At 43.8% G+C, this 18,698-nt stretch overlaps 1 protein-coding gene across 2 annotated transcripts in view; it reads right to left on the reverse strand.

Annotated features, from left to right (window-relative positions):
• Positions 1–4,448: 4,448 nt before the first annotated feature.
• LOC134980825 (protein-L-isoaspartate(D-aspartate) O-methyltransferase-like) overlaps positions 4,449–18,698 on the reverse strand; it is a 337,346-nt gene continuing 323,096 nt past the window's right edge. For both annotated transcript variants that reach the window (XM_063947799.1, XM_063947800.1), the window contains 2 exons: positions 5,538–5,707; positions 4,449–4,784 (listed from right to left, as the gene is read on the reverse strand). In XM_063947799.1, the coding sequence (XP_063803869.1) occupies positions 4,772–4,784; positions 5,538–5,707 (183 nt within the window). In that variant the 3' untranslated portion in view covers positions 4,449–4,771. The remainder of the gene's footprint in view (positions 4,785–5,537; positions 5,708–18,698) is intronic.

Raw genomic sequence — 18,698 nt, forward strand, 5'->3', positions numbered from 1 at the left:
TTTTGAGTTGGGGGCATAGACTACCGCTAGGGTGATGGGTTTATCATCCAGTTTGCCCACGAGTATCAAATATCTGCCATCAGAGTCAGAGAATTGCTTTGTCACTGTAAAGTTGCAGGAGCGGGATATTAAAATAGCCACCCCTGCCTTTTTTGCTTGGGTCATTAGACATATAACACAATGAAAACGTATTATTGTAAAATTAAGGGGGAGAAAGGGACATAAAGTGGGTTTCCTGTAGGGCGACAATGTGGGCTTTAAGCTTAGCAAAGTGAGAAAGCACCAGTTTTCGCTTGTTCAGGGAGTTCAGACCTTTGACATTCAGAGAGATTACATTAACCATAGGGAATCAAAAACAAAGTCATGCCTCGACACCAACCAGTAATGAGATAATGTAACAGAAGTGTAAATATGACCGCATGTAGAAGAGCATATGCTAATACCTGTTGCCATATACTGTCATTTAACAACTTGAAATGGAGAATAGAAAAACAAACAAAAAACAAACAAACCATGAACCTTATAGGTGCAACATTAGACCACCAGAGGCGGTGGTACATTGGGGGGGATGTGGCTAACATGGCCACCATCACTCTATAGAAACCAAAAACAGGATAACGTACATTTGAAACTGGAGTCTCCCGACACTCCATTCCCGAACAAACCAACTCGAGGATTGAACACCGGGAGAGATACATATCAGTGAGACACATAACCTAACCCTTACTAACTATAACATGAAACCAAGGTAATTCGGAGAACAGTTACCAGAAAAATGAGCCATAAAATAGCAAACGTGTATAAAAGAAACATGAATCTACTCACGTAAACAGACCCTATAATATCGATAGTATCGGTTGCAGTCCGTATATCAGTCGGCCAATATAAGTCCACGTATCAAAGACTGATACATTTCAGGCCTTCTAACAAATAAGACATAAAGGGTTACGTACAGATGACCAATCTTGGGTTATTCTGGGTGTGTTCGAGAGATCAGCTGAGGATGCTTCCAAGTTCCAGGAAATCAGAAGTCAGGAGCCTTCATCCGGAGAAGCGATTACACTTGTTTCACCATTTCGCCTGACAATACAGACGCGTGGGAAAACCCCAGCGGTACTGAATATTTGCTTTCCGAAGAGCTCTCGTGATCGGAGTAAAGGACCTCCTAAGTGCTAATGTAGCTGCCGATAAGTCCCCAAAGACTTGAAGATCTCCTAATATTGAGCAAGAACTGTCCACGGATCTAGCAGCTTGGAGCACCCGTTCTTTGACATGATAGCAATGGAGTGTCTCTGGGCGCCTCACTCGGGGCAGATCTTGCCTTGGGAAGTCGGTGGATACGATCCAGCAGGAAGTCCGTGATATGGACTGTAGGCAACAATTTCGTGAAGAGGTCAGTGACGAACTCCGTTAAGTCGGAATTAGCCACAGACTCCGGGATCCCTCTAATCTTCACATTAATCCATTGCGATCTATCTTAGAGGTCCCCGACTTTGCTACGCAGTGCCGTTACCTTCACTTGTAGGTCTTCATGTAGGGAGATGAGATCGTTGTGGGATTTGACCACTACTTCCAGTTTGTTTTCGAAGTGGTCAGTACGCTGGCCTACAGCGTCGACAGATTGCTGGCAGCTGTGCAATGGTAGTTTAAATTCCTGCAAAATGCCTGATTTAAAGGAGGCTAGGAGATGCTTCATAGAGCCAATTGTCAACGGGGCATAATCCCCCCCCATCTCTGCTGCCACTACCGGAGTCGACGGAGATGTATCAGGCGGGTTGCTCATCGCGGAAAGTGGCTTAGGGGCTTTATCGGTTCAGAGCTTGCCCTTGCCACCTTGTGATGAAGGAGACTGTTTGAAAAAGCTTACCGGGGGGACCCCGGATGAATCTTTCTGTCGTTTAGGTGGCATCACGACTTGGAGATCCACGGATGTTGAACATGACAGACCAGAATAGGGTGTTAATGTTGCAAGTACAATCCCGTACCGGAATATCACATTAAAGTATTCAGAAATGTACAGAGCGGTGGTGGCGTGGATACATCAATCTGCCACGAGGACATCACATCGGAGTGTCATGGCTGGTTCTGGAATACCTGCGTCTACACAGAATCTGCAGTATATTATGTATTATATATCGAGCACACTGTGGGAGCAGAACATGTAATTGTGTCCAATGGCCACACGATGGGGCAGTTGTTGTAGGAAAGAATACTGCTGTATAGAAATCAAGTAGTCCCAAGGTGAAGGGAACTCACAATCCTCTTAACAATGGCCCCAGAGGGGTATCAGAGCCTGTGCAGCGCTGGAGGGACACCAGACCCGGTCCAGCCAAAGTCCAGATCATCCCACAGCACCCAGGCACAATACCTCTGTCAGGCCCAGTACTGACAGTGGGATCCAAGATGGCCACCGCGTCTCCTGAGTGCCTGTACCGCTGCTGTCCCCCTCTGCCAGGCGTCCCCCCGGCCTGCTGTTACAGGGGGTGTCCACCTTGGGGGGGGAGGGGGGGTCTGGGGATGCTCGCTGATGGTGCTGGTGACCCGGGTAAGTCCAGTGGCGACGCGCCCCCGCTATGGAGCCCCAATCGCGGGTGCAGGAACTACCAGAGGACCCGGCTTCCGGACGAGTGTAGGCCGCAAACTGCGGGAACCGACAGATCAGTTCCCCGGCTCTGCAGCATTCGGCACCAGGAACAGGGGGGCCGCAGGGAAGTCCCTGTAGAGGGATTACAGAGGGTTTTAACCCTGATATGGTGGGTTTAACAGGGGAACTTAGCAGATGGACGTCCGCACTCCACAACAGCTAGGCCACGCCCCCCCCCCCCAAAGTACAGGTTTTAAGGATATCCATACTTCGGCAGAGGCAGGGCCGGCTCCAGGCACATTCCAATAGAGCGGCCGAACAGGGCACCACACTTAATTGGCACTATATTGGAGCCTCAGAGCCTGGAGCCAGCACCGTCCATCCCGCGGCCCCCTAGCAGTGGCTGTGAACTATATTCGTGCTGTGCGGCGCGGGCATCTGACGCCGGGTGCTCTGATCCTTCAGTATGAGGGGAATGAAGAGGAGTAACAGTACTTCCCCTTCCGCCCAGTGCGGACCCAGCAGCAAGTCAAACACAGGCATGGTAACATGGTGTAAAGCTGTCACACTCACTGCTGGCCACTCACCAATCACAGCACCACAAGCCATAACATAGCAGTAACCCAGTAGCCTGATTGGTGTATATCTAGTGTATGCATCAGAGTGACGGCGAGCAGCTCTTCGGCAGCAGGCAGGCTGGGTGGGCGGGACATAGCAGTGACCGCCTTTCCTCGCGCTTTCCCGCCATGTGCTGGTGACAACGTGTGGCCGGTGCTGGATCTGGTAAGTGACTGAGAGATTATTACCGTGCGGGGTGAGGCTTTGTAACCTGCTGGGCCCAGCTTTCCAGCACCGTGCTATATACCTCTTTATACGTACTGTATGTATGTATGTATGTATGCATGCTGTGCAGCTATTGCTATCCAACTGTCACACACATACTGTATACACTGTGATACACACACACATATAATGTCACACACACATATATATACAGTACACTATGACACACATATACTGTCACAGAGACATACACTGACGCACACACACACACACACACAAACGGTCACCGCTGGCATTCCCGAACATGCAGCTCAGCCCGACATTGACGGGTTGAGCGGCATGTCAGCTCAATATTGGTGAATGCTGAACGACATGTTTGAGCACACATCATTCACCAATATCACCCCCATACACACTGGACGATATCAGGCTAAAAATAAACGATAACACAAATGTCATTTTAGTTTATTTTTTAGCCAGAAAAATGCCTAGTGTGTATCCCCCTAAAGAGGTCACTTAATTAGTACCTCAGTCAATATGATTTAAACTTTCTGGACTCTCGCATGGATTTCCCGAAAACCTGGACTGTGATGGAATTGTTTCTGTATATAGTTATATTATGTTTTGTCATATATTAGTATTCTTTTCACAAACATTTTATTTTGTGGACTGAGTTAAAGGGAAATCAGATTATTATTTGCATTTGGCATTATTCTCTCTATAAGGAGCTTTACCATCTACTGACGGACCACTGCAACCCCCAGTTATTATCCAGTGCCACTAGAGCAGTGGTTCTCAATCTTGGCCCTCAGGACCCCAAACAGGTCACGTTTTCCAGGTCTCTCAGCAGATGCATAATTGACATATTTTAAAAGATCCACAGGTGGAGCTAATTATTTCACTTGTGATTCTGTGATGAGATATGGAAAATATGAACTGTTTAAGGTCCAGAGGACCAAGTTTGAGAACCTATGCACTTCATGGATTGTTTGTGTGTTTATTTCATCTTAATGTCTCTTTAGAATATGACATGTTATGATGCCTAGTAAGGGTGATGAAAAAATGATTCAATAACATTCAGTGTCACTCAGTCTGCACTCTTTAATGTTGCTTATTTAGATTCATCTACATGACCAAGGTCAGTCTAGATCATTTCATTGCAATAATGGAACATTTAATTTCTAGTTCAAATCAATTCTCTGATTTAAACAAATCTATGGGTTTCAACATTCTCAAGTAACTAAGCACCCTGGGCTGTAGCCCTTTTATTAACCAATTTATAAATATGGGTCATGTACAGCCCAGCCCCATCTCTGACCCTGCAGAGTCTGTGTATGGCGACGAGATTGCTCTTGGGATATATTTCAGTATCATCCTGGAAACCAGATAAGAGAGCAACAAGCTTCACAGATCATCCCTAAAGAGAGAAAAAAATGAATTAAATTTAGCATAATGTGGCATCAGCAGTTCTGTCGTAAGGCTTCTCTAAATGAGAGTGTAAAGCTTCAAAAGAAGATACTGCTCATTCATATATTTAAAAAGGCAGCTTCTAAGAAAGATAACATATTACAACAAATGCGAAGTATACTAAAGAGTTAACCTGCTATGTTAGACAAGACTTTGGAAGGATTGTTGAACAGTGTACCGCTCCAGAAACATTGGCGTATCTATAATGGGTGCAGTGTGTGCGAGGCACACAGGCCCCCAGGGTCCAGGGAAGCCCACCCCGCACACACTGCACCCATTTGTTTAATACTTACCTCTCTGGAGTCCCCCGTCTGAGCCATCCCTTCTCAGCAGCGTAATAGAGTTTGAACAGAAGGGGGAACAAACTCTATTGCGCCTACTGAAAACTCCGAAAAGATGGTACGGCGGCCATTTTTCCGGAGTTTCGCACATGCACATTAGCAAAATCTTCAGGAAAATGGCCACCGCGCCGTGTTCCCGGAGGTTTGCGCAATAGAGTCTGTTCTCAGACTCTATTGCCGCTGCGGAGAATGATGGCACCGCCGGGGGACTCCGGAGAGGTAAGTATTAAAACACCTGGGCATCAGGCAGAGAGGAGGGGGCCCCTGAGCAGAAGGCTGCACACAGGCCTCCTCCTCTCTTAAAACGACCCTGCCCAGAAATGCATGCATTCGTTATATTTGCAAACATCTCCAGTTCTTACTTTGGCCATTGCCTTTTTTTGTCCGTCAGAGGAACATACATCACACCCATTAAGCGAACTTTGGTGAAATTCCCATCGCTGTCTTTGTCATATTGCTCCATAACCTGGCTTCCTCCTTCTGGTCCCACAGGTAAAATCAGCCTGCCCCCTGGCTTTAGCTGATTCAGCAGCTGCCCGACAGATAACAATATTGAATTATTAATGTTATAATGCCTTTTATTTCCATAACATGAACTAAGATTTCACAGTGATAATAACAAAATTGGTCACATAAATAGTTCAAAGCTCTTGTGGCTGCAACTGTCACCGCTATAAAAATGTGGCAAATATGAATGGTTTTGCCTTTATTTGCTTTGCTTGTTTTTGACAATACTTATCGATAATATTTTGTCCCCTCCATTTTAATTCCATGCAATTAATTGTATCTATTTTCAGCAATGTGTTTTCTTATTACAGTTTAATGATGCTCAGTGTATGCCATTTACTAAAAATTAACACAGCATCACCTTTATTTCCCATATCAACTCAGTAATATCTTTTATTAGGCCTAATTTAAGAGATTTCCACAAACCGATAGTTTACATTTTTGTACATCCCCAATGTTTACTGTACTGCGTATGCGCAGGACCTGTTCTTAGCATGTGTAGATCTGGTCCTGTATCGTCGGACGCAGTGCCCACAAAGCCGCAGCCTAATAAACAGACTGCAACCGTTTGGGGAACGACTGCCAGTGTTTCTGAAAATGGGGACATACTGGCACCGATTTCTGGGCGTTACAAGGTCAGTATCTGCATTTTCCAACGGAACGGAGACGGCCATTCTGAGTAGACTTAGGCTCACTCAGACAGCAAATGCTGCAACCAAAGGTTGCGATGGTGATCTGATGCTTCGGACGCAGCACTTGGGTCTGCAATGCTGGCACTGTGCCTCTTTTTGTCATTAGGCGCCTCATGCTGCATTAGCATATTATCATCTCGCTGTATTCATTTGTCTGAATCAGGCCCTTTGTCCCTTATTTCAACACTAACTTGCTTTCATAGCTTTAATTCAAACCTCTACAATATGCAAGAATAGCAGTAATAATACAAATAAAATAAAAAATCAAATAATTTCTAGGCTGTAAGTTTTCCCTCACATCCTTATACCTAAAAATTAAGTTCTATCTTTAATATATACTTGTCTGTTGACTATACAATAATGTTGTAAATAAGTCCATATGATTTAGAATATTGTGGATATGTAATAGGGTAAGAAGCTGTGCAATTCTGGCGATCTTGGCTGCAGATGTACAATGTCGAAAAGACAAAATCAGGTTGGCCATAATAACACAAAGCACATCCCTGCCACTTCCCCACAGAATCTTTTGGAAGCGTGGTCCCAAAAGTTGTCAAGAATGGGTTAAAGCAAACAACAATCACTATGAAGTTTAATGGTGGACGCAGTGTGGGTTGGTGCTGTGTCTTCGGCCACAGCAGATCTGAATGTATATACAAATACTGCAGGTAGTGTCTTTTTATAAAAAGACACCCACTGCTGGCTCCTCACACCAGCTTCCTGCAACCCGAAAAATAAATATCAGCCGGCAAATCATACATTGGGGCAACCCTCAGGTTACTCAAGATATTCAGCAAAACTACGATGCCGGGGTCAATGAAACCTCATCTGAGGGCACAGACACTGACTTTGGCACACCCAGGAAACACGGCTGACATTCCCACGTTTTCTGCAATGCTCACGGACACTGCCCACACGTCAGCACCATGTTAATCATGCTGCAGCTCATAGGGCACCGGGACCGCCATCGTAGCTGTATGAAGGCACACGCACACTGAACCTCCATCCATAGAGAAATGATGGGATAATCAGAACAGCATCCATCTCTGAATAAGCCCCTCAGGTCACACAGCCTTTTGTGATAGTAAATAAATATACGGTGCACTTCTACCTTATAGACCTTTGTTAATTATTCCAGAATGTAATGTTAGATGAATATGGTGCCTTTACGTATTTTTGTAAAAAATGTGTACCGATTTAGTACTTTGTGATGATCCTTCACAAATTGCACCTTGTGCCCTTATTAGTTAAAACCGACACACTGAGTGTTCATAAAATGTATAGGTTTTATTTAAAAAGGATATATACACTACATAAATATACTATATTTAAATATGACTATACTGGTATACACACAAACATAAAACATAAGATACACACACAAAACACATATTAATCCCTGGTGGGTATACTAGATCAGCGGTTTACCTCACTCAGGTGTATGTCTTTTATGTCTCTGGGCTTGGATGTGAGACTTCAGGCTGTCAGTAACGAGTCTCCCTATGGTTTTGTTATGGCCTAGATCAGTGGTTCTCAAACTCGGTCCTCAGGACCCCACACAGTGCATGTTTTGCAGGTAACCCAGCAAGTGCACAGGTGTATTAGTTACTCACTGACACATTTTAAAAGGTCCGCAGGTGGATCTAATTATTTCACTTGCGATTCTGTGAGGAAACCTGCAAAACATGCACTGTGTGGGGTCTTGAGGACCGAGTTTGAGAACCTGTGGCCTAGATGCATCATCGCTTGAAAAGTGATAAAATGGAGAGTGAAATAGTACCAGCCAATCAGGTCCTAACTACCATGTCACAGGCTGTGTTTGAAAAATGGCAGTTAGGAGCTGATTGGCTGGTACCTCTTCACTCTTCATTTTATCACTTTCCAAGCAATGATGCATCTCTGGCCCATAGGCTGTCCGTTCATAGTCCTGTGAATATAGTGACAGAAGTAAATAAGGTGCGTCTTTCTTTCCGCCTACCTCATTCACTTATAGCTCCACTTCTGAAGTTTCCATGCAGGGAATACAGTATGTTCCTCCTTGTAGTTGTCTGTCTGTTATAATGGTGATGCTGTAGTCTGCCGGCAGACTTCCTGCTGCTGCTGCTCCCTGTTCGTGTTCTTCTGGACTCAGCACACGGCGGGATCGATTAGTCCGCAATCTACATGTTTCACGTAGTAGATAGGCTTCTTCAGGATAGCTGCGTGATCAATCTGCAGCTCACCTCTGTTTTTAAGGCTGCTGGCGATGTATTTTCTTTTTAGCCCTTCGTATAGATGTCAATTCGGGTCATACACACACATACATCTATAATGTTGTTATAACCGAATAAAAAATATATAAAAAAATCTGTATACTAGGGTGCGCTTTTTAAAGTTTGTTTAATATAAACTATATTCATATGGTTATTTAAATTCCGCTCTTAATTAGGCTTCTTCAGGATAGCTGTGTGGTCGATCTGCAGCTCGCCGCTGTTGTTAAGGCTGCTAGTGATGTTCTCTCTTTTCCGCCCTTAGTACCAATGGCAATTCTGGTCTCCTTGCCCTTATTTGATATCACAATTAAGACACAACTTTAAACAAGACACTTATATGCACCTCTATATTGTTTTCATAACCAAATACATAATGTACTTTAACTGGACGCATATATATATATATATATATATATATATAAATTGTATATTGAGGTACACTTTTAAAGTTATCTAATATAGACTATTTGTATGGCTTTTTGAATTCCGCCCTTAGTTAGGATGGTTACTCTGTTTTTTTTTGCCGTAATAGAGTTTTTTTATTTTTTATTATACAGGTTGAGTATCCCATATCCAAATATTCCAAAATACGGAATATTCCAAAATACAGAATTTTTTGAGCGAGACAGATAGTGAAACCCTTGTTTTCTGATGGATCAATGTATACAAACTTTGTTTAATACACAAAGTTATTAAAAATATTGTATTAAATGACCTTCAGGCTGTGTGTATAAGGTGTATATGAAACAAATGAATTGTGTGAATGTACACACTTTGTTTAATGCAACAAAGTTATTAAAAATATTGGCTAAAATTACCTTCAGGCTGTGTGTATAAGGTGTACAAGAAACATAAATGCATTCTGTGCTTATACTTGGGTCCCATTGTCATGATCTCTCATTATGGTATGCAATTATTCCAAAATATGGAAAAATCCGATGTCCAAAATACTTCTGGTCCCAAGCATTTTGGATAAGGGATACTCAACCTGTATAGCTAAATAAATTGGTATATATAACTATCTCTGTCCCACAGACTGTATATCTTATATGATAGGTTTAGGTTCTGATGGAATTTAAATTTCAATGTAGAAAACAGCATACAGTATATCTATATATCTCTGTTGACATCACTCTGGACACCAGCTCTATATATATTTTGTCTTTTTGTATTTTTTTGTATTTATTTCATCCTGTGGAGGGAATTAACTTTTTTCTGATCCATATGAATACTGATTGGGTTGTTTTGTCTTTGTGTATTTTAGAATCTATGGTTAATTATATTTTCTTTTCATATTTTGTTTTGTATATATAATGGTGAGTTGGTGTATTTAGTTTGATCAAATGTTTATTTCTTCAGTTCGTTATTTCAGGAAAAGTGTTATTTCCATATCGATATTTAGACCTCTTAGGGTTAAAGTGCCTAACTCATAGATCATTTTTGTTTCTTCTTTGGATAGGATGTCCTCCATGTTCCCTCCTCTCCATGGTTTTGTGACTTGAGTCCAACAAACCGTAGCAAACCTGGGTTAGAGTTATGGAATTCTTTAAAGTGCAAAGGTATACTGTGGTTATCATGCCCGTTTTTTTATATTACACAAGTGTTCCTGTATTCATACATGCAGTTTCCTTTTTGTTTTTCCTACATACTGTAGGCCAGAAGGGCACCACAGCATGTATATTACTCCAGTTGTATGGCAACTTCATCTTCCCTTGATGGCAATGCTCTTCTTGTTGGCGAAGGCGCTTTCTTCCATTATGATCCTTACTGAATTCTGTCTGGTCTTCTTGCAAGCCGTACATGTACCGCAACGTGAGAAGCCATTATTCTTCTGTGTTTGTTCTATTTTATTTGTAGAAAAGTGACTTTTGATAAGTGACATCTTGTGGGTGGGTGCCCTTCTGTATACAAATCGTGGGTATGTTGGTAAGATGTCCTGCAGATCTTCATCTACTCTTAATACGTGCCAGTGTTTAATACTCTTTTCCAGTAGCTTGCTTTGTGTTGAATAATTAGATATGAACAAGATGTCCTTTGGTTCTTCTATTGTTTTTTTCTTGCACCTCAGTAAGTATTCTCTATCCATTTTTCTTATCCTTTCCCTCTCTTGTTTAAGATGTTTTGTGTTATACTGTTTTTCTGTGAAGTTTTCCATCATTGCATCGGCTTGTATTTCAAAATCAGCTTCTCTTGAGCAATTCCTTCTTATTCATCTGAACTGGCCTCCTGGGATGTTGGTTAACCATTTTTTCTTGCATTTAAGTAACTGTTACAGCCTGTCAGTTTGATGAATGTTCTAGTTTCCAGTTTGTTGTTGCTTAAGAAGATGGTTAGATCTAGGAAATTGATAGATTCCTTGCTTATGTTATAAGTGAACTCCAGGTTTACTGCATTTTCATTTAGTTGTTTTAAGAATGGTTTCCAAATCCTCCTGTTTTCCCTTCCATATAATGATGATATCATCAATAAACCTAGCCCAAAGTTTTAGATTATTCTCTAGGGATGTGTTGGTCCATATTCTGTTCTTCTCCCATTCTGCCATTTTAAAAACAGTGGTGAGCTGCAGATCGATCACGCAGCTATCCTGAAGAAGCCTATCTACTAGGTAAAATGCGTAGATTGCGGAATAATCGATCCTGCTGTGTGCAGAGTCCGGAAGAACACGAACAGGGAGCAGCGGGAAGTCTGCCTGCAGACTACAGCATCACCGCTACAACACAGACAGACGACCACAAGGAGGAACATATTCCCTGCACAGAAACCTCAGAAGTGGAGCTATAAGTGAATGAGGTAAGCAAAAAGAAAGATGCACCTTATTTGCATCTGTCACTATATTCATGGGACTATGAACTGACAGCCTATATAACAAAACATAGGGAGACTCGTAACTGACAGCCTGAAGTCAAACATCCAAGCCCAGAGACATAAAAGATATACAGATGGGTCCTCCGTTATCTTGACTGTTTCTGCGTCTAGACAGAGGTTTAGTCACGCGTAGGCGATAGCTTATGTTGCAGAGTTTAATCACAGACAGGCGTGTTGAGACGTGACTAGATACTCAGCATGGAATACACATCTCCACCACTGGGTGGCTAATGCTTCACTAATCCAGTACTTTAGTTTGAATAGCGGCGGATTGATATACAGTACAAGCTCTGGCAAATGGTCAGTGATGACTGTAATGTTAATATGCAGTCCTGTACTGCATTGTGTACATACAGACAGTGACCAATGGTCAGACAGACCGAGTAAACAAAAAAAAGTTTATTCAGAAGCAAACGAATGTGTTAAAACACTTGTGTATGAAAACGCAACTGTGTGAAAGGAATAATGTAGCTCATTGATAGTATGTACAGTGCACGAAATGAGCGCCCCAGTCCCCTAACGGCATAAACGAACACCAATGGGAAGGAATCGCTCTTTGCAGTACTTTTACACATGAACTTGTGAACCTCCCATGCAGCGTTGTGGGCTAGTGATGAAGGCTCCCGTCTGCCACGCTGAGAGTCCCAGGTTCGATTACCAAAGTGCCAATCTTTTTTTTTGTGTGTTCCAGTGACACAAAAAAAAAAACTTAGGGAGGAACTTAAGGAGGAGCTTTTCTCTCTCTCCATTGTAATCTTTCTAAGTATAGCAGAGAGAGATACAAGCTCCCCCTAAATTCCTGGATGACAAATCAATGTCCTTAGTACAGATGGATCCATGTTTATCTTGACCTTTAATAGGATTAACAGACTGGGCAGTCAGACTTAATCCCCTGCTGTATTGTTCTCTGTATTGTATTGCAGCTGAGAACAATAGATGAAGGGTTTATGTTAATAAACCATGTTGTCCCTTGGCGCAGCAAACTAGCCAACATAACCGTGGACCTATCTGTATCTCTGTACAGTATGCTCTATTAGTGTATTAATTAACACGAACAGCTTGTAACATACAGCGGCAAGTTTAATCTTTCTATGTATAATGGAGAGAAATAAAAGCTCCTCCCTAAGTTCCTGGATGCCAAATCATTGTCCTTAGTATCTCTGTACAGTATTTTCTATTAGAGTACTAATTAGCACGAACAGCTAATTAGTACCCTAATAGAACATACTGCACAGAGATACTAAGGTCAGTGATTTGGCATCCAGGAACTTATGAGGAGCTTTTATCTCTCTCCGTTATACGTAGAAAGATTAATCTTGGCACTGTACGTCACAAGCTGTTTGTGCTAATTAGTACACTAATTGAATATACTGTGCAGAGATACTAAAGACGGTGATTTGGCATCCAGGAACTTAGGGAGGTGCATTTCTCTCTCTCTCCATTGTAATCTTTCTATGTATAATGGAGAGAGATAAAAGCTCCTCCCTAAGTTCCTGGATGCCAAATCACCGTCCTTAGTATCTCTGTACAGTATGTTCTATTAGTGCACTAATGAGCATGAACAGCTTATAACGTACAACACAGATTCTCTAATGCCGACGATCTACAGTACTGTGTTGCTCGAACAGTTAGTTGCGTTAGAATACACTAATTTATATTTACTGGTATGTCTATAGGTGCTCATTACCAATGTGTATTTTAGAGAGCGAATGAGTCGCTCCTGCAGATTTACCCTGATTTGTGTGAAACCTGTGTGCACCCTTCCTTTGAATGTTTTACAATGGATTACACAGAAAAAAATAAATGATTATAAAGTGAATGTCACGGGAAAACACACACAAAAAAAAGATTGGCACTTTAAGAATCGAACCCGGGACTCTCAGCGTGGCAGACGGAAGCCTTCATCGCTAGCCCACAACACTGCATGGAAGATTCACAAGTTCATGTGTAAAAGTACTGCAAAGAGCGATTCCTTCCCATTGATTTTCATTTATGCCGTTAGGGGACTCAGACGCTCATTTCATGCACTGTACATACTGTAAAGTCAATGAGCTACATTATTCCTTTCACACATTAGTTGCGTCTGCATACACAAGTGTTTTAACATGTTCATTTGTGTCTGTATAAACTATATACACAGTGATTTGGCTTCCAGGAACTTAGGGATGAGCTTTTATCTCTCCCCATTATACTTAATATTACGGGATTTGGAAGCTCACATATCCCTAACATCAATAGACCATACTGTATCTGTAACTTGCTCGTTTGCATCTGTATATGCTGTACTATTTGCATCTGTACTGTATATACGGTTATAGACTGTATGACATACTGTAGCGTAAGGAGATGCACCAGTAAAGTAGTTCTTATGCTGTAGTTCAGTATTCTATTTTAATGGAGACCACACGCATGCGCACTGGTGATTTTAAAAAGCGACATCTGGTGGATTATCTTAGGTATTACACTCAAAGTGTTAGGCGCGGCGGTCTTCGGCCGTGCCCTGACTGAGCAGCGGTCACGGCCGCCGCGCCTCTCTCCTTCCCTGTCCCCCGCACGGCGCCTAGCAACGCCAGGACGCCGTGCGCACGATAGCCGCCGGGTCCCTGGCAACGCAGGACGCCGTGCATGCAGGGCCACCGGGTGCATAGCAACGGGGACGCCACAGGTGGACCGCGTTCCCCGTTGCTAAGAATAGTTAATTAGGTTGCTCGTGCAGCAGGGCAGCTGCACGGCAACTAGTAATTAGGGTCTGGGGGCTGGTCCTGCTGGCCCTCCTGTTATTGGCCAGCAGGGCCTTTTTATGTGAGCCAGCACACTGCAGCCCCGCCGGTGATAGCCTCTTGTATGCTGTTCCTGCCTTGCAGAACTCTGTTCCTGTCAGCCGTGTTTGGTGGATCTTGCTCCCTGCCCTTTGGTACTTTGGAGGTCCGAAGCCGGTCCTGGGAATCCTTCTAAGTCCTTGCGAACCTGTTTGTCATCTGGGGTTCTCGCCCGGATTCGTGAGTAGCGGCTTCTGCCGCGTGTTGCGGCCTATGCCGCTTAGTGTTTACTTTACTGTGAATTGGTGCATTTGCGGAGGTTTCCGCTTTCTCTGTCCTCCCCGGAACTCGGCGGTGCCATGTAGGGGAGTGGACAGTGGTTTCTTTGTAGTTCTTTTCCTTTGGCGGCGTGCCGCACATATGTTTAGTTTTTAGGTAGTTTATAGCCCCTAGCGTGGTTGTTTCAGTTAGAGGTCCCCTTGTTATTACCCTGTCTCAGTTCACGCCTTGTCTCTCTTTAAGACCTGAGGGGGCATCGGAGTTGGGCAGACCTAATCCGCCCTTCAAACGCGGCTGCCATGGGCCCAAGAAACCATAGTAGTTCAGGCGTGAATTGATAACACGGGTAAGACAACGGAGGTAGGGTGCTAGGGGCTATTTCCTTCCCATCTCCCAATCCCAGCATTCTGTCTTGGTGCTCAGGACTCACTATAAAAGATCTCCCCTGTCCTGAGCATCAGGATCGTAACATTATCACCCGCCCACATAAAAAAAAAAAAAAGGGGGTTTAATTTTTTCCGTTGTATTGGTGGGCCTAGAAATTCGGCCTCATGAATCCGGCAGGTTTAGGGCCAAACCCCAGTCAGCTTTTGGTTAACCAAATACAGGAATTAACTCAGATGGTTCAGGACCTTACTCTTCGGGTGAGATCGCAGGAAGATCTTTTGTGAGCCTCCCCGAGTATGGTTCCAGAACCAAAGATGCATTTACCCGACCGTTTTTCGGGTAACCGAAAGGATTTTTTTAATTTTAAGGACGCTTGTAAGCTTTATTTTCGTTTAAGGCCCCGTTCCTCTGGTACTGAGTCTCAGCGGGTCGGGATTGCGATGTCTCTACTTCAGGGTGATCCACAGACCTGGGCGTTTGGGCTAAGAGCGGATGATGCTGCTTTGTTATCAGTAGACGCCTTTTTTAAATCCTTAGGCCTCCTATATGACGACCCAGATAGAGAAGCATCAGCTGAGAGTCACCTGCGTGCCCTTAAGCAAGGCAAAAATCCAGCAGAGGTGTATTGTACCGAATTTCGCCGTTGGTCGAACGACTGTGGCTGGAATGACCCGGCCCTGCGCAGTCAGTTTCGCCTCGGTCTGTCGGAAGTGATTAAAGACAGTCTCCTTCAGTACCCCGCTCCTGAGACTCTAGACAAACTCATGGAGCTCGCTATTAAAATTGATCGTCGTCTCCGAGAGCGGAGGGCTGAAAGAGGAACAACTTTTAGGCCTAATCCATGTGTATATACTTTTCCTGAGGACGTCGAGGAGCCCATGCAAATGGGTCTCTCCCGGCTGTCCCCAGAGGAAAGAACCAGAAGGTTAAGTTCTGGTCTTTGTTTGTATTGTGGTGGTAAGGGACATATCGCACGTAACTGCCCGAACAAGCCAGGAAACGCTCTGACCAAGTGAATTGTGAGGGGGTTCACTTGGGTCTGCAGTTAATCTCCTCTAATAATTCTCTATTAGTTCCGGTAAAGATTTCCTTTGGCAGCATCAGTTCGTTGGTGTCGGCCTTCGTCGACAGTGGAGCTGCAGGAAATGTTATGAATTTAGCTTGGGCTAAGGCTTTAGGCGTTCCACTGATACCCTTAGATAGACGTATCACCATGCACGGCTTGGATGGGGGTCCGCTTTCCAATGGGGTTATTACTCACCGCACACCTCCAGTTTTGCTGACAGTGGGGGCCCTACATTCAGAAGAAATAGAATTTTACCTTACACATTGTCCGGCAGTTCCAGTAGTTTTGGGTCACCCCTGGCTTGCCTTTCATAATCCCACCATAGATTGGCGGTCTGGGGAGATTTCCCAATGGGGTCCTTTTTGTGTTAAGGAGTGTATTTCCCATCCTGTCCGGGTTGCGGCAGTTACCCCAGAACTTATTCCTCTGGAATATCAGGATTTTGCTGATGTGTTCTCCAAGGGTAATGCGGGCGCTCTGCCTCCCCATCGGTCCTATGACTGCGCTATAGATTTAGTTCCCGGGGCCACTTTACCTAAGGGGAGATTATATGCCCTCTCCGGGCCAGAAACCACGGCTATGGATAATTATATCCAGGAAAGCCTGAAAAAAGGCTTCATTAGGCCTTCAAAATCTCCTTTGAGTGCAGGATTCTTTTTTGTTGAGAAAAAAGATGGGTCGCTCAGACCATGTATTGATTTTCGGGCTCTGAATAAAATTTCTGTTAAAAACACCTACCCTTTGCCTTTGATTTCAGTACTTTTTGATCAGTTACGCTCTGCCGTTATCTTCTCAAAAATCGATCTTAGAGGAGCTTACAATCTCATCCGAATAAGATCTGGGGATGAGTGGAAGACGGCTTTCAGTACACAGTCGGGTCATTATGAATACCTGGTGATGCCCTTTGGGCTGTCAAATGCTCCTGCGGTATTTCAAGACCTCATCAATGATGTTCTTCGTGACTTTCTTGGAAAGTTCGTTGTCGTTTATTTAGACGACATTTTGATTTATTCTGAGTCTTTGGAACAACATATTACCCATGTGCGTCTGGTTCTTCAAAAACTACGGGAGAATCATTTATACGCAAAACTAGAGAAATGTGATTTTCACATCACGGAAGTGTCCTTCTTGGGGTATATTATTTCTCCCCAGGGATTTTTCATGGAACCGAAAAAACTCCAGGCCATCCTTAATTGGGCGCAAACCACAAATTTAAAAGCAATTCAGCGCTTTTTAGGGTTTGCAAACTATTATAGGCGGTTCATTCATGCCTTTTCTGATTTGGTCGCTCCTATAGTAGCATTGACTAAAAAAGGAGCGGACCCTTCCAATTGGTCGCCTGCAGCCGAGTCTGCCTTTCGGGCCTTAAAGCAGGCCTTTGTCTCGGCTCCTGTTCTCAGGCACCCTAACCCAGAGCTCCCCTTTATAGTCGAGGTAGATGCCTTAGAGGTTGGAGTGGGGGCTATCCTATCTCAGGAAGATCCGGAGTCTCAGGAATTACATCCTTGTGCCTTCATGTCCAGGAAATTCTCCTCCGCAGAATCCAACTATGACGTTGGTAATCGAGAATTGCTGGCAGTTAAATGGGCTTTCGAGGAGTGGAGGCATTGGCTGGAGGGAGCTAGGCATACTATTACAGTGTTTACTGACCATAAGAACCTGCAGTATATTGAGTCAGCTAAACGGCTTAATGCTCGGCAGGCACGTTGGGCATTGTTTTTTACTCGTTTCAGGTTTATTATCACCTTCAGGCCCGGTTCCAAAATACTAAAGCTGATGCCCTGTCACGTTGTTTTCTTACGGTTCACAATAACCATCCTGCTACTACCCCCATAGTTCCATCATCTGTCATCCGGGCAGGCCTCACACAGGATTTATTTACTCAGTTAGTCCAGCTTCAACAGCAGGCTCCTAAACCGACTCCTGCTGATCGTCTCTTTGTCCCTGAATTTCTGAGAGGCACTGTTTTAGCGGAGTTTCATGACAACAAAGTCTCTGGTCATCCAGGTATCACTAAGACCTTGGAGTTAGTCTCTCGCTCGGTGTGGTGGCCTAGTCTTTCTAAAGATGTAAGGGAATTTGTCCATTCCGGTCAGGTTTGTGCACGGCATAAGGTTCCTCGTTCATTGCCGATCGGGCAACTCGTACCTTTAGCCGTTCCTCTCAGGCCATGGTCACATATATCCATGGATTTCGTGGTGGGCATTCCTCTTTCAGCCGGATTTCGAGTCATTTAGGTGGTAGTAGATCGTTTTAGTAAGATGGCTCATTTCATTGCTCTTCCCCGATTACCCTCTGCTCAAGGGTTGGCAGTCTTGTTTCTCCGTCATGTGTTCAGGCTCCATGGGTTGCCCAGGGATATCGTCTCTGATCGGGGTCCGCAATTCATTGCTCGTTTCTGGAAACGTTTTTGTGCCTCATTAAATATGAAACTCTTTAACATCTGGGTACCATCCACAATCTAACGGACAAACCGAACGAGTTAACCAGTCATTAAAACAGTATTTACGGTTGTATTCGGCCAAACTCAAGAATGATTGGTCTGAATTTCTTCCGTTAGCCGAATTTGCTTATAATAACGCTTGTCATTCTTCCGCCAAGGAGTCCCCATTCTTTTCAGTCTTTGGCTTTCATCCTAGAGCCAACTCTTTTTTTCCCCCTCATTCTCCAGTCTCCTCGTTGACTTTAACCTCCCATCTCAGAACAATTTGGAGAAAGG

Source organism: Pseudophryne corroboree, chromosome 12 (genome assembly GCF_028390025.1).
Source record: "Pseudophryne corroboree isolate aPseCor3 chromosome 12, aPseCor3.hap2, whole genome shotgun sequence".
Lineage (NCBI taxonomy): Eukaryota > Metazoa > Chordata > Amphibia > Anura > Myobatrachidae > Pseudophryne > Pseudophryne corroboree.